Source organism: Anser anser, assembly GCF_964211835.1.
Source record: "Anser anser genome assembly, chromosome: 21".
Lineage (NCBI taxonomy): Eukaryota > Metazoa > Chordata > Aves > Anseriformes > Anatidae > Anser > Anser anser.
The window spans coordinates 1,088,643-1,112,964 of NC_139742.1; the positions used below are offsets into that span (position 1 = coordinate 1,088,643).

A 24,322-nucleotide genomic window follows, 5' to 3' on the forward strand; every position below is an offset into this window, starting at 1 on the left:
TTACCGGCGGCGCCCCCCGCCCTGCGGCTGCCGCCGGGAGGCGCCTTCCCGTCCCCGCGAGCGGCCGGGAAGGGCCCTGCGGGCCCGGGGCCGAGCTGAGGCCGCTCGCTGCGCGGAGGAGGCCGGCGGGGGCCGCTCCCCAAGATGGGGGGGGGACGGGGCGGGGGCGGGGGCGGCGGCGCCCCCCGGGACAGGGGCGAGCGGGGAGGGGGCGGCTCGCGCCGCAACTCAAACCGGCGGCCACCCCCGCAGCCAATGGGCCCGCGGGGCCGCCCGCCGCCAGCCAATGGAAGCTCGGGGCCGCCCGCCGCCAGCCAATGGGAGCGCGGGGCCGGGGCGGGGCCGGGAGCCCAGCGCGGCCGGGCGGCGAGGCGCCCTCGGAGCGGCGGCGGCCGCGATGGCTCCGGAGCGCGGCGCCCGGCCGCCCCCCGCCGGGCCGCCCCCCGCCGGCACCGAGGGGCTGCCCAGGGCCTTCCTGCAGAGCCTGCGCACCCTGTTCGACATCCTGGACGACCGGCGGCGGGGGTACGTGCACCTCCGGGAGATCGAGTCCCGCTGGCAGGGGGCGGAGGCCCGCGAGCTGCCCGCCGGTGTGCTGGAGGGGCTGCGGCGGGCGGCGCCGGCCAGCGGGTACCTCACCTTCGAGCGCTTCGTCCTGGGGCTGCGCGCCGCGCTGCCCGGCGCCGACGGCGGGCCCCCGGGGAAGGGACGAGCCCCGGGGCGCGGCCGCGGCGAGGAGAAGGAGAGGGAGCGGGAGAGGGGCCGCGGCACCGCCGTCAGCGCCTCGCGGAGCCTGGAGAAGCTGCCGAGCCCCCACGGCGCCGAGGAGCGGCGGGGGCAGAGCGCGGGACACCGGGAGCCGGAGCCGGAGCCGAGCCAGCCCCGGGCGCGAGGTGAGAGGGGCCCCGGCGCCTCCCGGGCCGGCCGGGGCTCGAGGGGAGGCTTCGGGTGCGGGTCCCTTCACCGGGCCGGAGCGGGCCCGCTCCGCGTGCCGGAGGTGCCCGGCCGTGGGCAGGCACCGCAGCGGGGCCGGCGGAGTTGCGAGCGGTCCGGCGGCACCGGTGCCGGAGAGTCGAGTTAGGCAGGGCGGGTTGGGATCCACACCCGTGGCCGGGGCTGGTTCTCAGGCAGCACGGACCTGTTCTTCCTTTCTCATTTAAAGCGACAGCAAATTCTTCCCCCGGGCCAGATGCAGAGCTCTGAGAAGTCGCTGATCTTTTTTTATTTTGCCTTCAGTGGGTTTGCTTCAAGCTCTAGATAAACCGGAATGGAGAGCGCACAGTTTGCAAATCCTGCTCTGTCTCAGGCTTGTTCTTCCCTTTACGTTTCTCCTCATGTGGGCGCTTGTCTGTTTATAGTGGTGACAAGAAGAATTAAGGGCTTTACAGTAACATGTCCGTAGTTGTCCTCTGGCACAAAGTCTGTAGGTGACCTTCCTTGTGGGGTGGATCATGAAGCTGATCGTCTCTGAGAGTCGCTGGGTATTGGGATGGGGAAGCAAACTCCCGAGAGCCAAGCAGCTTTGCTTGGGTGCCAGCCGCCGCTGCGTGCTCAGAGTCCGTGCTGTGAGTGTGCGTTATCGGAAGGGGTTGCTCCATGACTTCAGGCACATTTTGAATGGTGAAAAAGAGCAAAATCTGATTCAACAGTTTTGTTAATTATGTGGCACTATTTACAGCAATAAATGAATGGGAAAGCAGCATTAGGGAGATGTGCTTCAGTGCCCCCAAGCACTGTCCGCGTGGCCGGGACAGGGAGTGCCCCGCAGCCTCTGGCAGAGCTTTGGCTGCAGAGCTCAGCAGCAGGTCGCTGCTGGCTGTGTCCCTTCCTCAGGACCTGGGGTCCCTGTGCTGGATCTGCCAGGGTTCTCCTGATCCTGGGCCAGTGAGCTGTTCGAGGGCTTTGTGCTGTCTCGTGTGGCTTTGTCCTAGGGCTGCAGTCTGGCATTGCACCTGAAGTGGGGCATCCACCTCCTGCTGCAGGAAGCACGGTTCTTACCCCCACCCCAGCGTTCTCCATCCTTCACTTGTCTTAGGTGCAGTGACTGGGAGGTTCATGGAGTGAGGTGATTCAGCCAACTGAATGGGTGTAAAAGACATTATTTTTATACTTTTATGTGCTTATATGTGTTCTTTGGCAGCTACACAATCATTCAGTTTGACGGGCTGGTGAGAACTTTGGGCTGACAAAGGCAGGAGAGGGAGAGCACCACTTCTGGCACCCCTCTGCACGTTTGCCAGTCACGGTGCGGCATGCTGAGCTTGGCAAGGGCGAGGCTTGTTCACTGACGTCTAGATTTGCTGCTAATAAGTAGGAAATGTTATAAGGACTTCTTACCTTTTCCAGTGAAGTGCGTTGAGATCTACTGAAACAGAGCTCTGTGTGAGAATTTGGTGTTTGTTATTGCAACAGTTGAGCAGGATGACTTCCTTTACCTTGGGAAAGTTGTCTGAGCTAGTTTGCCTTCCATTCCCCACCCTTTCCTTCCCAGGCCCTTCTGTGGGGTGGAGAAGAAATTTTAAACATTGCAGAGATTGCTTTTCATTTTGCCTCCAGACTAATCACTAGAACTTACTTAGCGGAATGGTATTAAACTGGCTGGCTGTTTTATCGTCAAGAACGTAAATCCAGAAAAAAAAATGAAAAAAAAATCCTGCTTGATAAATAATCATCAAATTGAAAGCTCTCTACTAGATAGGACTGAGCAGATGACTACTGCAGAATATAACTTTCTGGTTGCTGAGGATCTTTCCGTTATAGTACGGTATACCGATGTCCTGAGTCTGCAGGCAGGTTTAGTGCCTCAGCCCTTGCTGCCAGCTTCCCCAAAAGCAGGGCTATATTCTGGCAACAGGCCTGAATTTCAGACTAATTCAGCAACCTAGTGACAGTTATAACTCAGAGTTACCATATCTCTTTTAACTCTGGATCCTGCACACCTGCTCAGTGATACCTTCTACTGCAGAGGGCTTTCCTAGCGTGTGATTGAACTGGAGCATGTTCCCCCCAAAGGGATGTGAAAGAGTCAAGCGTCAATGAGGCAAGACTTGGCTCTTTTCTCACTGAGGAGAAATGTGGGTCCAGTAAGGCCTGTCTCAATTAGATTACATCATTTGGGCTCAAGGCTGTTCTGAGCCTCCAGTCACATGATGTACCTTTTGTAAGAACTCTAGCCAGGAGTGGGGCGATGGTGTATCAGTACTCGTAAACACCAAAGAGTTTGAGGGAGCTCTCCCTGTCTGTGTTTCTGAGGGAAGGAGGTACTGACAGGATGCTACCCAAGCCCTACTTCCTGGCCCAGGGTGGATCCGCATGTGACAGAGGAAATTTGAATATGAATTATGGCAAGATGGCAGAGGCTGATGGCCAGGTGAGCTTCCTGGCGCTTTCAGGTGGTGCAGTGAGCCAGTGGGACTGCAATTCAAGTCCCTGTTCCACCTTCATCACTGGCTTCTGTTAGCACGGGCAGAGACATGGTAGCATGGGCTTCTGAAGACATTCCTGCTCGACGTCGTCTGCAAGCTTCTCAGAAGTTGTTGTCAGCCAGGCAGTGCTGGAGCAGCCTGCACATTGTGAGCAGTTGCTTGGTTGCCAGCCACAGTGTCCAGGAGCCCACTGATGTGCCCGGCACGAGGATGGTGAGGCTGATGTTGGAGATGTCACCGTGCACAGAAGGCACCGTGACAGCTCCCTGCTGCTGGTTCTTAGGTTGCCTGCTGCAACAGGTGTCTCGGCATCAGGGGTCTTTACGCTTGCGGTTCCCTATGGAAAAGTTTTCATCCCTGCTGAGAGCCAAGGAATTAAGATATGGGGTGGTAAGTGCCTTGCCCAGGGGGTCTGCAGTGTCCATGGGCACTGCCTCCTACCAGCGCAGCCTTTGTGGCTCGGGTGGCTTGGCTCTAGCAGCCTGGGAGGGAGGAGGCAGGACCTCTTCTGCACCCTAGAAAGGCTGATCCCTACTCATTACCAGAGGTTTTGTTTTAGTCACTGTGTTGTTAGCTCAGGTGCACAGAGCTCATTTGTTTGACTGGTGAGCACACTCTAGCAGTTCAGAGTTTCAGCTCAGATCAGCCTGTGGGCTCCGTGCTTTTATCATGCCACACAGACCCAATACTAGCACTTTCGAGTAACAGCAGCAAAAACTGTTTTAAAATCTTGTTTCTACCCTGCAGCTCTTCCCAGAGGTGCTCCTGATTTTGCTTTGGGATTCTGCTTATCAAAGCTACTCTCAGTTTTGGGACTGTTCTTCTGCTTCCCCATCAGGATGTGTTACAGGTCTGCTAGGAGAACGTGTGCACAGCTGCACCAGTCTTGCTGTTTTAGCTGTCCCTCCCAGGTAGATATGGGTGTTTGAAACTAAAGACAGTTGGCAAAACAGATAAATGAGCGATATCAAAGACTTTGTGTTTAGTAAGATGCCGGAGACCTGTCTCTGCTGGAGCACTTGCTGATAAGACAAGTGAGACACTGTGATGAATCAGCGGGAGGATTTTTCCCATACCATCGTGGCCCCTCTCCTCAGTGAGGCTGTGTCAGGCTGAGGGAGGTGACTGCATAGCATGCCACTGCTGGGGCATTGCCTGCTGTGAGTGCAGTTCTAGCTCCTGTTGCTGAACTGATAGACATGTGGCAGCACAGACACCCGCAGCGTGGTGCGATTCTCCCTGACCTCACTGCCTTCCAGCTCCCTCCTGTGAACCGAGCTTGTCTTTGAGATGCAGGGTGACTTCTGCTGTCTCAGCTCGCTTCTCCTGCCCTATATTCCTCTTCCTTCCCATCTGTGTGCTCTGCTGAGGAGGGTTGTGCAGCAGCTAGGTGGTGTGCCTGGCTGGGCAGCACCACACGTCCTGCCTCAGCACTCCCAGTCCTTCATGCCCATCTGCTCTGGAGAACATGCTAGACCTGTGGGAGGCTGCTCAGGTGCCTGGGAGCCGGGATGTGCCCAGCCCATAGAAGAAGGATGTGGCGATGGACGGGAGTGCCTGGGAGATACATGGGCAGCAGTCCCACAGAGAAGTTTTCCACAGCTGCCTCGCTGCCTGCTTTCACTTGCCTCCTTCCCCGCTGCCGTTTTCTGGCTCTTTTTTGAAAGTAGGGAAAGCAAAAAGCTGTGATCAGAGAGCATGGTGAGCAGCAAGAATGAGGGGGTAAGCACGCGGTAGGGTCTGCTGGGGACTCGGCAGGGGACTGGAGCAAGGAGGGAGCGCAGCAGCCTTGCTGCCTGGGCATGTCTGGAAGGGGTGGTGGCAGCAGCCTTGGTGCCCTGGCACCACGCTTCACAGCAGCAGGGCGGTGCTCTAAGCTCATCCAGAAACATGGAGCTGAGCTGGCTGGGACATGGCTGCAGGGCTGCCTTTCTGGCAAGTTAACCAGGGCATGCAGTACAGGGCTTGTGCTGATTTCAGGTGCTTGGCCAGTACCTGCTTTAGTGTACCAGCATATAGCCTGGGCAGGAGACATCTGATCCAGCCTGAAATCTGCCAGTGTGAATTTAATCTGCAAAATAGGTTATGTGTGGATTTGGACCAGCATCATTTGTATGTAGTACATCAGCCTTTTGCTAAATAGGATGTTGGGATTTTGATAAAATTTTGGTAACCCTATAGCCAGATTGTTGTATGTTTACACCAAAGGCATACGGCTTCTGGTATGCATCACCCCCTTTAGCACCGAGCACGTATCTGGGTGGGGGAAGATAGTGTAATTGTTCTGAAATGTGTTGGTCTGATCTCCATGACCATCTCCAGAGCTGCTCTAAGTGGCTGCCCCCTCCAGAAAAAGCCCCTTGTGAGAGCTGCCACATGTGACTGGAGAAGGAGCTGATCTCTGACTCTCTCTGATGCTGCTGGGTTGCCACTGTTTGTACAAATGGGAGCGACTGTGTGAGCCCGTCACCAAACGGGAGCTGCCTTCAGGAGGAGGTGAGTGCATGGCAGAGCCTGTGCTTCCTGAGCAGAAGTCAGGGATCCTGTGAAGACTGGACAAAAGGGTTGGCAGTACCACTAATGGTGCAACTGTGCTGGAACTGAAGCAGCATTGCCTGGAAGCTGCCTGCTTTTTACAGAAGATGATCACCAAAGTCTGTTGCCAGCCTGGCACAACAAAGTAAGCTGTTGCTGAGGTCTGGCTTGCCTGCACAAAGATGTGAGCAGGTGCTAGGGCCAGTGCTTCCTCAGCTGCTGCCTGCCCTGCCTGCTTGAGGCACAGACTCAAGACAGACCCCACAGACTGCCCCACAGAGGGGCCATGGGGAGGTTTTTTTGCAAGCAGCTGGTGCCCTCATGCTTTCATCTGTTACAGGTATTGACGTTAAGTCTGCTGGGCAGTCCCAGGGAGATGGTGGCCATGGAGGCGCTGGGGACGTTCGGAGACATCAGAGGGGACGTGCAGAACACCGGAGACACACTATCGCCAACGGTGTGGATTTTAGCATGGTAAGAAAACAGCCTTGTCCTGGGCTGCAGTCAAGGGGCCTGTCCCTGCAGGATTTCTGTTATAAAGCTGTGTTGATGTACATGGTAGTCTTGCAGTTACTTCCAAGGTGTTTTCTGTCCTGAAATGTGCGGGAGAAGGAGGAGGTATGGTTTCCCCTGTGTCCCATGGAGCGATGTCAGCCCATGGAGTTGGCACCTGTGCAGTCAAACGCTGTCTTCATGGGCAAAAACTTGGGTAGAGAAAGGCAACAATTTACCTTACGGTGCAGGAGAAGGCCCCAGTGCTGCAGTCATCTGAGAAGATTGGTCTCTGGGCTTTTCAGGCATGCCTTGTGCAGAGCCTCTGTGCTGTGTCCTCTGCTAGCTGTTCTTTGTAGGTCAGGGCTCAAGCATGCTGATCCTTGTGGCTCCCAAGAGATTTTTGCCATTAATGCAGAGAAATCTGGACTGAATTTGGCTGGGAAGCCCAGTATCAAGGGATCTGCTCCCCTCTCTGTCCCTGAATGGAGAGGTTTGGATCAGATTGCCCAGAGCAAGGGATCTGTGCTGCTCCCAGGTGGAATGGAGAAGCTGCCTGGGCATGTTGCCCACAAGCTCAAGCCAAGACCTTGCCTGCAGGATGAGTGATTGTCTGGTCTTCCTCGCTCTGTCTCGTGGCATGAGAGCTGCAGGCAAGGCCGTGACTCTCACATCTGCAATTCCACTTTTGGCACCCTGGTGTCACCGGCTCCCTGATCTGAGCAGGGCCAGCAGGCTGCATGGGTGTCCTTGTGCAGCATTGATTTACAGCATTGCACTGGCCTTGGGCAACATAACACGCTCTGATTCGTGGCCTGACCAGTCTGGGGAGGGGGCAGTTTATCCACACGTGGGAAAAGATTTGTTGGGCTTACAGCAATGCAAGGGGCTGGGTCTTTCCCCCTCAGACTGAGGGGGTCTCTGCTGAGAGGTGCTGACACGGAGCAATAAACGTGGATGTGTCTGCCTGGGATTAGGGCTCCCTCTGGTCCTCAGGTTTCTGGTGGTTGGACGTTGCTGCTTTGACAGGGTATGCCCCCTTCCTCCCTTAGCAGGGCTCTCACATTTGCACGTGGCTCCAAGGTGGAATGCAGCAGAGGTGTCATCACTGCCGTGAGTGTGAAGTCCTGCCTGGTGCTGATGAGGAAGGGGATGGTGGCCAGGGTGTCCGCTGAAAGCTGGTGTTTGTTCCCAGCACTGCCACAAGTGCTGTTGCTTTTTAGTGTTGCCATGGCCTTTGTTTCCCAGTTGTGGGGGAGGTGGGAGGCAGGTGCTCTACCTTTCTTCCATCCGTCCATCTCTAGTGTATCCGAGTGCTGCACTGCCTTTGTGTTCCTCCTCCCAGAGATAGGATGCCTCAGCTTGTCCTGTGGGGGTGAGAAGCCTTCCCAAGCGCCAGGGCAGAAGTAGTTGGTACCAATTCCACTTCTGAGTATGCAGAGATGGTTGGAACAGGTTTGAATCCAGCGAGGATTGAATCTGCATGCAGGGTGGGGATCTTGCCTGGCTACACTTCCTCCCTGATGCTGGGAGGATATTTGGCAAGACAAGGCACACAGCTGTGATTAGGCTAATCTGCCTAAAACCTGGGGGGGTAGAAGGGGGGTAGTGAGGCACTGTTGTCCATCGTGCGTCCCATAGGTGCACTAGGACCTGTTCATCCTGATCAGCAAAGCAGAGGAGTGGGGGCTGTGCTGCAGCCCCGGGACCCTTTTTGGTAGACAGCTGGTGACTGCTCAGATGTTTGGTGGTTTTTGTTGCTTTATTTTCAATGAGTCCATTGATTGACCCAATTTCCCCATGTCCTTGGCATAGCTGGAATGAGACCTGTGAAAAACCAAGCACTTTTGTTTGCAGGCAGCCCTGAGAACAGCACTCTCCCCTCCCCTTCCACCACAGGCAGTGACCAACCAAGATGCTCTGTGCCCATTCCACCTCCCCGTTCTCCTGCCCCAGAAGCTGCTCTGCCCCTAGCTGTATCCTGTCCTCTGCCCCTAGATCGATTCCGTCTATCCCTGCAGCTGACAGAACTGCTGATGTCCCACTGCTCTGTGGGATGCTGCCTCTTCCTCCGGTTCCCGTGCTGACCAGCAAGCCCAGTGGGACCAGGTTGGGATAGGCAGTCACGGGCTGCAGCCAGAGCTGGATGGGGGTCCTTGCCACATACAGCACCTTCTTCATGCCCCTCAGCAATACTCTGTGTAGCACCAAGACTCTGCGGTTCTTCGTGTGGATACGTCCCCTTCTGTCTGTCTGTCCATACGAGCATGTGTGTGTGAGTGGCTGCTGTATCGTAATCAGCATTTCCAGAAGCAGAGGGAGCAAGAACAGCCCTGGCATAAGGGGTAGCTGGCATGTGACAATTGTGAGACTTAGGGAGTGGAGGTGGGGATAGAGAAGTGCTGGCAGCCTGAAGAAGCTGTTGGTACAGTTCCACCTGTTTGCTGGAGCCGATCGATGTTTAGGGTCGCTTCTGAGCTGAATTGTTCCCATCCAGATGTTCTCCAAAACAGCAGAAGAGGTTCCCGAGTGTCCTGCTTGCCTGCTTGTGTGATCAGAGTGCTTATGGTGGATGGAGAGCTGTCTGCCCTCCACAGTGAAGACTCTCCTGGTGCTCAGTCTGTGCCACAGGCTGTGGAGGTCAGGCTACATCATGGCAGAGAAGGCAGGCAGCCATTTGCTCTGGGGAGTGCTGGGCACGCAGCCCAGTGCTCTCGACATGGAGGAAGGCCTTTCTGCCTTGGAGCAGCCACAAGGGTGGCCCAGGAGGGGCATGAGCTGGGGGAGCAGGCTGGTACAGCTTGGGGGCAGGGGACAGGAGTTGGACTCGATGATCCTTATGGGTCCCTTCCAACTCGGGATATTCTATGACTCTGTGACAGGGAAGAGTGAAGGCTGATGAACTGTGCTGTGGTCGTTCTGTTCTTCTGGGATCAGAGCCTCCCCTTTTCTTGACACCTCTGTGATTTCCTCATGGCAGTGCAGAGCCAAGGGGCCTTGGGAGAAGGGGGTGGCAGCAGAGCAGGGAGGCCCCTTGTCAGCTGGGCCCAGGCAGCTAGGTGCTGCTGCTGCCTGCTGTTGATGGAGGGCCCAAGCTGCCTGTGCTGCATCAGGTTGTGGCTGGCAGGGCCCTGTTCTGCTCGTCCCAAAGGGGTGGGGGCAAGAGCCCCGGGTGCTCTGTTAGCAGCCCTCTGGACATGAGAACATATCACGTCCCTCTCCATATGACTCTGGAGCTTGAACCTGAAAGACTAAGCAGACACTGTCAGCAGAAGGGTATGCTGTGCTCAACTCCAAGATGCCTTGGGCAGAAAAGCAAAGGAGAAAGCAGAGAGCTGGGTAAACAGGACTGTAGATTTTGCCTGGGGTTCTAGTCTGTGTAGATAGCTTGGCTGCTCTCTGAAAGCCAGGTGAACTTGTGCTACTGATTGAAGCTTGCAGCCTCAAGAGGATTTAGAGAGTGGGTGCAGGCCCCGTTCTTAAAACATCCTTGGATAAATGACAAAGCAGAGAAACGTGCTTCTTCACTAAGAGCTGGTGGGGAGCAGGCCTGGTTCCCTAGACAGGAGGATGGAGGCGACCTGACTGCCCTTCAGCTGCTGCAATTGTTCTCCCAAACTGGAGAATTCTTACCCCAAATCAGGATCAGGCAGTGGCTATCATCCAAATTCTCCACAGCTTTTCATGGGGAAAAGGACTGATACAGCTGCTGGTAACCAAATTCCTCTGTGTCTCATGAAGAAACCAGCTCCTTGGGCTTGGCAAGACCTTGGACTAGGCTAGAGGAAATTGCTTGAGCTTTGGATTAAGTTGATCTGTAGATGCCTTCACTTGGGATCTGATGGGGCAGTGCTTCTCTGAACATTTGACTTGGACCTGGGTGAGGAGGGGGTAACACATCTGTGCACTGTCCTGCAGTTGAAGCATATGAAGGAGCTGGAGCAGGAGAAGGATTTCTTGCTTCAGGGTCTGGAGATGGTTGAACGTGCCCGTGAATGGTACCACCAGCACATCCACTTCATGCAAGAACGCCAGAGACTCCTGGGAAAAAACAAAACCAGTACTGTGAGTCTAGGGCTTGTTCTGGGGATTCCCATCTGCTTGGGAGGGTCCGTGGGATGTGAGAACTGGGCTGGGATGTTTTGGTGCACCCAGCATTGGCCTGGCTCTGCTGCCTCTGCTTGTTGCGTGTGCCCTCACTGTTTGACCGAGGATCCCAGAGGGGCTGGGGACACTGGACCAACCCTCCCTTGGCAGAAGAGAGGGAGAGTGGCAGCAGGTAAGGAGGGTATGAGCGAGCCCTTCCATGCACCTGGTGTGGAGCTGTGGGGTTGCTGCCTGAAGGGGATCAGGCCTGGCCTCTCACCATGGTGGATTTCCCAGGTAAAATTGCCCAATGCAGATAGGCCGGCCCGTCCTCACCAACCGGGACATTCTGCTGCCCACCTGCCAGCCACAGGGCTCTTCCTTGGGCCGGCCCCCCTGGGGGAGCCCTAGGGCAGCACAGGAAGGGTCTTCCCTTGTGTGGACACCCGTGGCCTTGGCACAGCTGGCCAGCCCCACTCACCTCCTGCCAGGCTGCGTGCAGGTTCAGGATCAGAGCATGACAGAGCAGCCACAGCCTCAGCCCTTGTGCTGTCTGTGCCATAATGCCAAGCTTGAGGCCAGTGTCTTGCCTTCTGAACATGGGAATGTCCCATGGCCTGTGCAAGCTCCATGCTGCAGAGGTGCAGGGCCAGCTGAGACATGGAAGCAGGTGGGTGCCCCAGCTCTGGGAGGTGTTTGGAGGAGGCTGGAGGCCAGCCAGCCACTAAGCCCTCTCTGCAGGGCAGAATGACTCCCTAGAAGCTGGCCCCAAAATAATGCCTGGACTCTTCTGCCCCATCCTCCAGGACTTCTTCCCTGATGGCAGCCAGAGCCACCTGGGGCGCCTGCTTCCCAAGCTGCAGGAGGTGAACCGCTGCCTGGGTGACCTCCTGTCCACCGTGGGCAAGGTGAGATAGCAGGACGTTAGTGGCTTGCCATCACTTGTGTGAGCTAGGGGCCTGCCCTTTCTGCCCTCACACTGACAGCTGGGCTGTCATTGGAGCTGTCAGAGCTTCCCCAGGCTCTAGGGGCCAACTTGACTCAGTTGGCAAGACAAGGATGGTAGACAGCCAAGAGGACAGTGCAGCTAGTCCTGGGCTAGGATGGAGGATTCTCAAGGTATTTGAAGGGATAAAGGTGGTCCCCAAAAAGGTGTAGACCTTGTCATGTGAACAAGGAAGGCATCCTGCTGAGGTGCCGAGCCAGTCCTCTTGGAACTGGCTGTCCTGGATGCCAGGTCACATGGGCTCCTGGCAGGAGCAGGACACATTGGCATGAAAGCTTCCACTTCTGTCTAGAAAAGCCTTGGTGGAGACCCTGTGATGGCCTGTGCTGAATGTACTGGTGGGGTCTTAATCCTGTGTAGGACTTTGCTCAGCTCCCAGTCTATTAGTTCCCCATGGGTCAGAGAAACAGCTTCTATCTTGGGACACAGGTTGGGGATGGCCACCAGGAAGAGAGTTCGATGTTTCAGCCCTTCCCTTCATCTTCTTCACAGCCAGGGAACCCTTCCTCAGCTCTGAGCAGGCTGGCCCCCACAGCCCCCGTGGTGTCCCCAGCCTCAGCAGGTTCCCAGCAAGCCATCAATATGCTGAAAGAGCAAAACCGACTTCTCACCAAGGTGAGTGGGGGTGACGGAGAGGAGACACGCTTACAGAGGAGGCTGGGAGGGAGCCATTGGGGAAAAAGTATGAGACAGTTAGAAAGTGTTCCTTCAATCTGGCCAACCTTGGTCATCCTGGAGAAGGGCTGTGGGCTACACCTGGAGCCCTTCCATGTCCTGCAACTGGGTACCCCTCCTGTTGAGGGGCACGTGTCTAGCTATTTGCTAGGTGAGGGACTGTGGACATGGACCTCATTTTCCCTGCCAAAGGGAAAAGACCATGACAAATAAAGGCCACAAGAGGGTGCAGATGCTGCCTCTTGGGTCTGTGAGCAGTGCTTCTGGAAAGCAGACACCAAAGATGCCCCTGCCAGGGCCACGCTCACCACAGGGATTCGCATCCTGGCACATGCAAATGGTGCTTTTGGCCTGTGGGGGGCTTAGAGCAGCTGAGCCTAGCCCAGCTTACAGATGCCTCAGGCACAGCAGAGCTCTGATCAGCATTTTCCTCCTCTGTCCTGTGCAGGAGGTGACTGAAAAGAGTGAACGCATCACCCAGCTGGAGCAGGAGAAATCTGCTCTGATCAAGCAGCTCTTTGAGGCTCGTGCCCGCAGCAACCATGAAACGAGCCAGCTGGACTCCACCTTCATCTAGTGCCTGTCCCCCAGTACTCTTCCTGGCTCTGTACTTGAGCTTCCCCAGAGGGGTTTGTGGGGCTGGGACTCTTGCCCTAAAACCATTGCGTTCATTGCTCCAGGTGTGGAGCTCTCAAGAGCTGTGCAGGTCTAGAACTGCCCGTGGTGTCCCTGTGGGAGGAAGCTGGGGACAGCACTTCCCCAACCCTGCTTGGGCAGGCCTGGGGAGTCTACCCTCCCTGCTGTGCTCGGCCAGCAGCACTGCTCGCAAGCTACTCCTTTTCTAAAACTGACTGCAGTGACTACTCCCCCATCCCGTGATCCCCAATGTGTTGGGTGAAACAGACGCTACCCATGCTGTCTGCACAGGGAGAGGCTGGGGAGAGCTGCTGTACTCTTGGCCTGACTTAGGCTGAATTCTGGCTGCTCTTAAAAAAAGATGATGCATCTTGAACACTCCAGCTGGCATTCCCAGGCAAGCCTGGCCATTGAAAGGTGCCCTGTCTGTTGCTTGTCCCTCTGTCAGGGGACAAGACTGAAAATCTGTAATGGGGCATACCTAGCTCCTCCCTGCTGTCTGCTGGTGGAACCAGACTGGGCTAGAGCAGTGCCCGAGCTGGTGCTCCTCCTGGGGCAATCCCTTTCTCCAGTTTGCCATAGTGATGCCACAGTTGCTGTTTATACGTCTGCAGGCTCCTGTAGTTAATGAGCCATAGACCCAAATGAGGTAGCCCTGTACCTCTTGAGCTGCTGTTTCAGGCTGTTTGCAGATTGAGGCAGATACCTCTATGTCACTTTATTTTGTTTGACCTGGTAAGCATTTGCTTATAAGCCTGGCAGTCATATTTTTTCATGATAACTTTAGAAGGAGGACAATAACAGAAGCCTGATTTCACATTGGGGCGTTAGGACTTGGTTTCTTGTAACTGAATGTGGGTGATGAAGAAGAAGCTGCTAGGCTCTTTCTTTGCACATCTCCAAGTGGAGAAATGGCAGCTTTGGGTGACCTGGTAGTATATGCAGGCTACCTGGGGTGACGTCCTGGGTGTGAACTGAATCCTTCTCCAGCTCTGTTGGGGTGGTGGTCATGTTAGACTGGTGTGCCTCGGGATACCTCCTCCTTCCCACCCAGCTCAATGATGAGGCTTGAGCTGTGGTTTGGTACTTGGTACTTACGGTACATTCATAGGAGATCCACGTGAATCCCCATGTAGCACAGTCCTAGTCCTTTGTAGATCCAGGACCTTTCTCTTCAGCATTGTTTGTGCTTGGACTCCACTGGCACAGTGCTGTGGCACAATGCACTGAGCTGGGCAAAAGGTTCTGGACCTGCCCTGCTTTAACAGGTTTAGCTCTGTTGGGCTGGGAACTGTGCAAACCAGTTCATCTCCCAGTCCTGGGAAGATGTTTCTACCAGTCCAGTGCTGTCTGTCCTACCCAACTCCTCTCTGAGCTTGATCTCGACCTGAAGCTCACTGCAGGGCATGTGGTCACAGTTCTTCCTTTGTGCCTACTGCCCCCTGCCAGAGTGGGCATCAGTAAAGTGTTAGGGAAAGGAAGAAAGAGCAAGGCCATGGCAAGTCATGTCCTGTGTCTGCAGGAGTATGGTGTTAGTTATCCCCTGGGCATCGGTGCCTGCCATCTCTTTGAGGTCTCCTCTGGTGTCCAGTCCCTGTTTTGCCTGAGGCTGAAGGAAAAGCATCTCTCTTCATAATCTGTCTTTAGGGATAATAAAGTGGGGTGAACTGTTTAGTTTATCCTTCTGTTTCTCTGACTAAATCAGCCCATTTGTTGCTGCAAGCCTTGCAGTTCCTGACTGTCCTGTCCCAAGGGATTGTGGGTGAGCTGAGGTTGCACAGTGGGTCTCTGCTCCAGGTTGGGTTCCCATGCTCTTTCCCTTCCCCTCTGGGCATCCCTGCACTCTTGGGCTGGGGACGCTCCCAGTCTTCCCTCACTACTGTACGATGGGATCATGAAACCCCCGTGCACGCCCCTCAAACTTTAATGTTATTATTTCTTCTCAAGCAGTGCTCCAATATGACCACCTCCAATGACTGTGGGCAGCTGTGGTCGCAAGGGCTGGTGCCAGCTCTGCAGTTGTCTTCCTGCACAGGGAGCCTGAGGGGAACTCTCTGGCAGGGTGCATCATGGTGCACATCCCTCTGCCTTGCACCAAAGGTGGCTGCACCTGCGTCAGGTGAAGCTCAGGGCCCTGCACTGGCAGGAGGCACCTTCCTTTGACATTATGCAGAGCCGTGACCTTGGGTGGACTGGGACCCTTGCTGCACGCTACAGAGACCAACCTGCAGCGCTGTGCTCTGCAGGCAAGCTGCCCAAGCCTCCACGCTCCCAGTATGGGAGCTGAGCCACGGAAGGAAGACCTGAGCCAAGCCTCCTGTGCCTGGGAGAAGAATCGTTGCAGCAGCCTCTTTCAAGCGGTGATTAGGGTAGCCACAATTCCCAGACAGGGCAAGGAGGGGGGTGATAATTGCCCTCAGTTCCCCTGTTTAATATCTTTCCTAGGATGTGAAGTCCCAGAGGTCTTTCAAAGAAAAGAGAGGAGCATTGTCCCTGCTCAATGCCACTCTGTGTGGAGCCAGGGCAGCTCTGCCACTGCCCTTGTGCTGGGGCCTGCCCAGCTGGAGGGGAACGGCCTCTCCGCAGCCTGGGCAGTGCTGGCCCCGGGCCCTCTCCCTGGAGGGAAGCTCTGGGATATGGGAGCCTCCTGCCAAGACTCCCTGAGGGCTGGGAGTCACAGTCCCTGGCCTGGAGTTGCAAGACCTGGCCTGGCTACACTGCTTCTGGGTCCCTGGGGGGGGCCTGGCCTGTGCCTGACCCTCACCTGTGTGCCTAGGCTATGTCACCTTCCACCCTGTTAACCACGAGCAGCTCTGTGGTGGTCCAGCAGCTGTGAGACCTGGGTTTGTGCCCAGGGCTGTTAGCAGGGTGCTGGTGAAGTGGGTGAACATCTTCCCTTCTCTTTGGGCTCTGATCTCACTGGGTCTGCACAGATCTGGGAAAGCACATCCAGGTGTGCTGATCACATCTGGAAACTTGTGCACAGTTGCAGCACAGCAGGAACCACCACAGCAGGTCCGGTCTGTGCCCAGCCAAACCACCTAAACTCAACCCCCTGACACATGAGGTGGTCAAAAGCAAGGTGCATCACCATATACTCACCACTCAGGTCTTGATGTATTATCACAGGCTCAGGAGCTGCTGCCCCCAGGGTGAAACTGAACAGGGGCAGCTGGTGTCGGGAGAGGACCATCCACAGAGGGGTGTGGGCAGGGTGTGCTTGGCCCTCGCCAACCAAGAAGTCTGGTCTGGTCCCCAACCTGCCCCAGGGGATCCATGATCTCATCTACTGTGTCCTCAGCAATGCTCTTTGGGAAGGGTTCAATTGCCCAGGTCTATTTGTAGGTTCTTTCTCTTCTTCTGCCCAGTTCCATGCCCTTCTCACGCCCTTTAAGGCTGGGCTGTGTGCCCAGCTACCCCCGTTAAAGAAGGGCTGCTCTCCCAGCAGAGCAATTATTCCAAATGCCAGCCGGAACAGCTGCATCTTGGGCCCCCAGCCCGTACGTTTTGTGCTTTTGCTTTTCTTCCCTGCTACACAGAAACGGCTCTTTGCCCAGCAGGGTTCCTTGCTGCCCTGGGCAGTTTTCAGCAGCTCCAGCACCCAGTGCACTGTCAGACTGCCCCTGTCTTGCACCCACTGTCCTGCTCTTTCCATTGCAAATCACTGGGAGATGAACTGATGGCCTGAGGACCTGGGCAGCACCCTGGGTCCTGGGGCAGTCAGTCAATCCTCTCCGGGAAGGGGAGCTGGGCTGTGCAGGGCATGTGCAGCTACCACTGCCTGTGTTTGTTCCCTCAGCTCAGGGGCTGGTTGGTGCCTGGCACTTCTCAGCCCTGTGACCTGGCACCCAGTCCCTCTTGTTCACCTCCTTGATCTCTCATTACAAGGTACTTTCTCCTGCTCCAAATCACCTCTGTGCCTTATTACCATGCAGCCCTGCCTGAATCCCAGCCTCCAGCTTGCCAGCACTTTTCTCCTTTTGGCAGATGTACAACTGCTTCCTGCATTAGCAGCATTGACACATGTATGCTTAGTGCTCCCCTTTCCTCCTCCCTGGCTGAGACCATAGTCACGGTGTAGGCTCTCAGTTGATAAGGACCAGCTCTGCCCTCACCTCTTCTTGTGTAAATCATTGTAATTGGGAGCAGCAGTAACAGTGGGTGAGCTGGGACCTCTGCTGCCCCATCCCAGCTCATTCCTGGGGGGATGCTGGTGCCTCGGCTGTGCCAGGTGCCCACAGGGTGCCCATCACTGGGGGATCGAGCACAGCAGTTCCGGCTCCACTCCAGCATCCTGCCAGATCGGATGTCTCCCTGCAGCATGACTCCAGCCTGGCACGTGTGATCACTGCTGTTTGTGCAACTGAACCTCTTCCAAGGTACAGATTATTGAAGCCAGATGCTCCCTCCCTAGGGAATCCTGGCACAATGGGGAGGGGGTGGAGGTGGGGCTCCCAAAATTCCTACTTTGCTCTGCAGCTGTGTGCCGTGGGGACTGTGACTTTACTCTCCCCATTACATAAAGCACAGCTGCCGTGGCGGATAGCCACCCTGCTTGCTCGCTCTTGGAGCAGCAAGCTGTTGGGGAGCAGTCTGGGGTTGGCTGCTGCCTTGAGGTGCAGGCAGACCAGAGGCTGGGTTCCTGAGCAGCACCCCAGGGCACTCGTTGTGTGAGTAGACCCTATAAGCATCTTCTTGCAGCCCCCCCCCAGTATGGCAGTTCAGTGCCTGTGGCACTCACAGGTGGCTGTGGGTTCTCCTCCACCCCCTGCCATTGGGACAGTTCTGGTCACCCTTCGCAAGAGATGGTGCCATGCCAAGCAGGGCTGTGCTTTGGGATGGGGGGTAGGCAGCTGAACAGGAAGGAGTGGGAGTTCTGGCAGTGAGCCTGTGCTGGGCTACAGTCACGTTCCAGGTAGAGATCAGCACTCACACACTTGGTTACATCCATGTGACTGCTCTGCCTCAGTTTCCCCAGCTGTAAAAGAAGGCTAGGCGTGTGGACCAGCTGCGTCAGCATGGCAGGAAGCCTGGGCTGCTTTGTGCCTGCACAGTTTCAGCAGCTGAGCATTTTTCATTCTTTCTTTTACCGTGCACTCTCCCTGTCTCAAGGCATCAGAGGGGTATGTTGGGTCCAAATTGCACTGCAACAACTCTGAGGCCTGGAAGTGATGTGGCTTGCCCTGGAGCTTTCCCATCCTGCCAGAGCCTGGACACATGCTCCCAGAGAGGGAAGGACAGGCCAGTGAGGACACGGGGGCTCCCCTGCTGCCCCGGATCCTCCTTGGGCATGTGTCCCTGTGTGCCCTCCAGTGCGCCCCTGCAAAGGGCTGAGGGACCCCACAAACCAGTTGTCCTCTGCCGTGGGCAGCCAGCGACACCCCATCCTCAGCCAGGTCCGTGCAGGCAGGTGCTTCTGGTTTCTTTTGGCTGCTGAAGATGGTCTCCTGCCCATGGAGGAGGACCGTGGGGTGTCCACAAGCCTGAGAAACATCCACAGGCATGGCGTTGGCCAGCTCCTTGCCGGTGAGGACAGAGCTGCCATGGAGAGGCTGGTTCCTGCCAGGCCCTACCCAGGTAGGGGGAGGTGCTGCCCAGCCATGGCCTGAGGGTGGGGTTCACAAGAGGCACAGGTCTGCTCCATCTTAGCCCTGGGCTCTTCTGCACCACTGAACTGCAGCTCTGCCATCCTGGCAGATCTGGCATCAGGGGTAAAGTCGTGGCATAGAAATGCAAGCAATTCTGCCATGGAGGCGACCAAGGGAAACAAGAACCCAGCCACCCTGTACCAAGGCCGCACAGTGGCTGCGTGGGCTGACCTGTGGGGCTGTGGCTGGCAATGAATGTGGTGCTGGTCAAACTGGAAAAGAAATATGCTTTTTACTATTACTGACTAAACAAACCAACCCCAAAAACATTGCCTCATTCACCAAAATTTCATTTAGTCCTAAGTGAAAATACTTTGTATTGTTTTGAGTTATCTTGGGGCTTTTTAAACATGCTTTCATTTTTCCTTCCGTATTTAGGACCAGTTCAAATGGAAAGGCCATTTCTAAGTTACCTATGCAGAAATGGCCCCATCCTGGTACTTCTGGCATGATCTCTTCTATGCAGACTTCTTTGGGATGCTTCCAAAACCTTAAATAGATCTTAATATCTTCCAAAACCTCCATCAGTCCTTAGGCTAAGACACTTTGCAGGGCAGACCAGGTCCCAGAGGCAGTCTGGACATCCCTCCACGCCTGGCTGGGGAGCTGCAGCGCGGCTGGGGCTCAGCAATGAGCACATCCCCAGCTTCCCAGCACCAGCAAGGGATGTATCCAGACCAGCTTAGAGAGAGCTCAGCTGGACTGGCCATGAGGATAACAACTGAATAATCTAATGATTTCATCGTTAAATATTTAATGTTGATGGCTTAGCAAGAACATTGTTTGGGCTTGTGAGAGACATCTTGGTGCTGTGCTCCTGCACTGATGCGGATGCTTCCTCATCCATGGCTGTGGGGCTTGTTGGGGCAGAGGAGAGCAGCCTCTGCTCCACATCAGGCTGTGGGCTCGTCCTGCAGAGGCCGATGAGCCCAACATCTAGATGGCACCCACCACACCACGGGGGCAGGAGTGGCTGTGCCACCTAGCAGCATGGGGCTACCGCGGCCCGAGGAGTGCCATGGCCCTGTGGCCCGGTGGCTGGAGGCACTTGGCTGGTTTTGACCAGAGTTGAGGGCGGGGCGGCTCTGCCCAGAACACTTGGAAGTGCCTGCCCTCACTTTGCTTCTCTGTCCTAAATCTTAAGGGGGTGTTTCTGGCCCAGGCATTTTTCACATTTCCCTCTGATGAGTAGGCTGTAACACCGTTGCCAACTTGCAGGAAGTCATAAATCTCCTTTAAAAAAGGACCTTCTAAAATCATGAAATTAGCCATAAACAAATAAATAAATAAATAAAGCCTTTGTAAATAATACTTTTAGGATAGGAATTTTATTCCTCTCTAGCCTTCAACACTACCATCTTCAAGCTTTCCTCTGCAGCCAGTGGGGCTGGAAATGCAACACTCTTCTTTGGTGGGAGCCCAGACCTGTGTAACCAGAAGAGCTCTGAACACTCAAAATATTGCAAAACTTCATTTGGTTAAGAAGATGTGCAAAGCCATTGGGCTGTTAGGGCTGCAAGGGCAGGAGCGGCACTGACAGAAATGACCCAAAGAGTTTGTGTCCTCGCTACAGTGTGGCTACTACCACTCTGTCACCAGTGTCTGCATGGGGTGTGTCTCCCCAAATGCTGTGGCCGGGTGCTCATCTTGGGCACATGGGCTCTCCGCCTCCTTGCAGGTCTCTGAGCCCCCCTTGCCCTTGCTGCCCTGGGCGCTGACCTGCCCTAGGTCTTGTCTCTGCTCCTGGTAGAACCCTGTTTGCAGGGTAATAATTGCAGGCCAGGGCAGCTTTTGCCATCCTACCAGCTCAGCTCCAGGGCTGGGAGGTGGATTTCCCTGTTTCCACCATGTGCCAGTGTCAGCCTGCCCCGTCCCAAACATGTGAATAGCACTGCACACCACAGCTGCAGCTCAACAGCCACTCAAGCACAGCCCATGAGTGCACTAACAGACACCCCCAAACGAGCGAGCCACTCACAGACAGGCAGCTGAGAGGCTTTCTAGGGAAGATAGCAGCACAGACACCAGCGTGCCTGCATTCACAACACTGGTCTAAACTCAGGAGTTCAGGCACCATTAGAGAAACCCATGCCACAACCACATGCACAGCTGCAGGCATGTGCACAGCCGTGCATATGTGGCTGTACAGGCTCACACGGTGCCAGGCTGTCCGGCCCATGCTGTGTCATGCTATGCCCATGTTCATGCCATGCCCTTGCTCACACTGTGCCCATGTTCACACCAACCTGTGCTCTCAGTCCCAACACACCGTGCCCATGTTCCCCACTCAGTTTTTGACTCCCCAGCAAAGTGAAGAAGGAGCCCATCTGTGTGCAACAAATTCTGCTGGGATTTGATGTCCTCCCCAGCCCCCACACACCCCATGTCCACACACACACACCCTTGTCCACACATGCATCCATGTCCACACACACCCACACATCCACACATGGCATCACCCTGGCCATGTGTGCGTGTCTGTGCACCCAGGGTGAACTAGTGCAGTGAGGCTGGAGGAGGCATGTCAAACTGCAGGGGCTTGGGAAAAAAACAAACCGAGCATAAAATTAGCTGGAACTTTTGTTGCTGGATTTTATTTTTAAATACAGTAGAAAACACATTGCTGGAGGGAAAATCAAAGAGATCTGGGCCTGCAAGAACAGCCTGTGAGATCATGTGGGGCTTCTCAGAGGTGCTCCCTAAGCGTCCAAGGGCTCTCCCAGAGCAAGACTGATGGCTCATTATTTGATAAGGGGTGCATATTGTCATGGTTTCAGCTGGGATAGAGTTAATTTTCTTCCTAATAAGCATTCTGAGGGTCTCACCAGGCCAAGTGAACATCAAAACAAACATCAGGTGGATTAGGCTGCTAAGACTGAAGTGGCTCAGGTGGATCTGGACTGGCTTCAGCATACAACAATCCAACACCTGCTTCTGATGTGGATGCCCTGCTCATCCCCAACCAGGACATGGAGCAAGAGACAGGTGCAGGGCAGCAAACCCACCATCACCCATGGTGTGGCCCTGGGCAGACAATCAGCATGGCCCCACAGAGCCACAGCCAGTGATATCCCAAAAGCCAGCCCGGCTGAGCAGTCTTGGCCATCTAGGGGACAGGGGGTGCCCGGGAGCTGGGTGTTAATCTCCACCTTCTTTGTGGTGGGGACTCTTGGGGGCCAGCAGGACCAGGAAGGTGATCGTCCCCTTGTATTCTGCTCTGGTGAGGCCGCACCTCGAGTGCTGTGTTCAGTTTTGGGCCCCTCACGACAAGAAGGACATTGAGGCCCTGGAATATGTCCAGAGAAGGGCTCTGAAGCTGGTGAAGGGCCTGGAACACAAGTCCTGTGAGGAGCGGCTGAGGGAACTGGGGATGTTTGGTCTGGAGAAGAAGAGGCTCAGGGGAGACCTCATTTCTCTCTACAACTACCTGAAAGGAGGGTGTGGGAAGCGGGGGGGTTGGCCTCTTTTCGCAGATAACTAGCAATAGGACTAGAGAGAATGGCCTCAAGTTGCGCCAGAGGATGTTTAGGTTGGAGATTAGGAGACATTTCTTCTCAGAAAGAGCGGTCAAGCATTGGGACGGGTTGCCCAGGGAGGTGGTGGCGTCACCGTCCCTGGGGGTGTTTAAGGAAAGGTTGGACATGGTGCTGAGGGACATGGCTTGGTGGGTGACATTGGTAGTAGGGGGATAGTTGGACCAGATGATCTTGGAGGTCTTTTCCAACCCTAATGATTCTATGATTCTATGCTTGGCACGCGTATCAGTGTGCCAGTGCCGGGGCACATAGAATCATAGACATGCCTGCCAAGCATGAAATCATAGAATCATTTCTTTCAGGTAGTTGTAGAGAGCAATAAGGTCTCCCCTGAGCCTCTTCTTCTCCAGGCTAAACACCCCCAGTTCCCTCAGCTGCTCCTCACAGGACTTGTGTCCCAGGCCCTTCACCACCTTCAGAGCCCTTCTCTGGACATGTTCCAGGGCCTCAATGTCCTTCTTGTTGTGAGGAGCCCAAAACTGAACACAGCACTCGAGGTGCAGCCTCACCAGAGCAGAATACAAGGGGACAGTCACCTCCCTGGTCCTGCTGGCTGCACTATTCCTGTTACAAGCCAGGATGCCGTTGTGGCCTTCTTGGCCACCTGAGCACACTGCCGGATCATGTTCAGGCAAGCATCAACCAACACCCCCAGATCCTTTTCCTCTGCACAACTTTCCAGCTACTCTCCCCCAAGCCTGTAGCGCTGCATGGGGTTGTTGTGGCCAAAGTGCAGGACCTGGCACTTAGCCATGTTCAACCTCATCCCACTGGCCCATTCTGTCCAGGTCCTTGTGCACGGCCTTCCTACCCTCCAGCAGATCAACACTTCCCCCCAACTTGGTGTCGTCTGCAGACTTACTGAGGGTGCACTCAATTCCCTCGTCCAAATCATCAATAAAGATATTAAAGAGAATGGGCCCCAACACCGACCTCCAGGGAACACCACTGGTGACCAGTCACCAGCTGGATTTCACTCCGTTCACCACCACTCTCTTGGCCCAGCCGTCCAGCCAGGTTTTAACCCAGCAAAGAGCATACCTGTCCAAGACAAGGGCTGCCGGCTTCTCCAGAAGAATACCCTGGGAAACCATGTCAAAGGCCTTGCTGAAGTCTAGGTAGACTATGTCAACAGGCTTTCCCTCATCCACCAGGCAGGTTATCTGGTCATAGAAGGAGATGAGGTTGGTCAGGCAGGATTTGCCTTTCATGAACCCATGCTGGCTGGGCCTGATCCCCTGGCTGACACACATACATCGCGTGATTGCATTCATGATGACCTGTTCCATCACCTTTCCTGGCACCGAGTTCAGGCTGACAGGCCTGTAGTTCCCAGGGTCCTCCTTACAACCCTTCTTATACATGGACATCACATTAGCAAGTCTCCAGTCATCCGGGATCTCTCTGGATGACCATGACCGCTGATAGATGATGGAAAGCCGCCCAGTAATAACATCTGCCAACTCCCTCAGCACCCTCGGGTGGATCCCATCTGGCCCCATAGACTTGTGACAGTCCAGGTGAAGCAGCAGGTCTCTAACTGTTTCCATTTGAACTGTGGGGTATTTCTTCTGCTCTTCATCCCAGAGTTCCAGGTCGGGAGGCTGAGTACCCTGAGGATAAGTGGTCTGGCTAGTAAAGACAGATGCAAAGAAGGCATTAAGAACCTCAGCCTTTTCCTTATCCTCAGTAGTCATGTTCCCCTCTGCGTCCAGTAAAGAATGGAGATTCTCTGTGGTCCTCCTCTTGCTATTAATATATTTATAAAAACATTTTCTGTTATCCTTAGCCATAGTGGCCAGATTGAGCTCATACTGGGCTTTGGCCTTCCTGGTTTTTGCTCTGCATATGCTGGCAACTTGTACTCTCCCCAAGTAGCCTGCCCCTTCTTCCACTGGACATAAACTCGCTTTTTCTTCCGGCCACTCAGGAAAAGTTCCCTGTTCAGCCACGCCAGTTTTCTTCCCCGCTGGCTCATCTTACGGCACACAGGGACAGCCTGCTTCTGCACCTTGAAGACTTCCTTCTTAAGGAGGATCCAGTCTTCCTGGACCTCTCTGCCTTTCAGGACTGATTTCCAAAGGACCCTCCCTACCAGTGTCCTGAACGATTCAAAGTCTGCCCTCTGGAAGTCCAAGGTAGCAGTTTTACTGACACCCCCAGTTCTGACTTCATCAAGAATAGAGAACTCTACCATTTCCTGGTCACTCTGCCCAAGACAGCTCCCTAACACCACATCTCCCACCAGTCTTTCTCTGTTTGTGAACAGCCTGTCTGGCAGGG

General features: G+C 55.1%; 1 protein-coding gene across 1 annotated transcript; it reads left to right on the forward strand.

The window, feature by feature from the left end:
- The first annotated feature begins 231 nt into the window (after positions 1–231).
- Positions 232–19,640, forward strand: SAPCD2 (suppressor APC domain containing 2). Its single transcript, XM_083807342.1, is given in 7 exon segments — positions 232–369; positions 371–893; positions 6,301–6,434; positions 10,371–10,517; positions 11,345–11,446; positions 12,037–12,159; positions 12,668–19,640. Coding segments are annotated over 7 exon segments (1,272 nt in total). The 5' UTR covers positions 232–255; the 3' UTR covers positions 12,797–19,640.
- Positions 19,641–24,322: the final 4,682 nt, after the last annotated feature.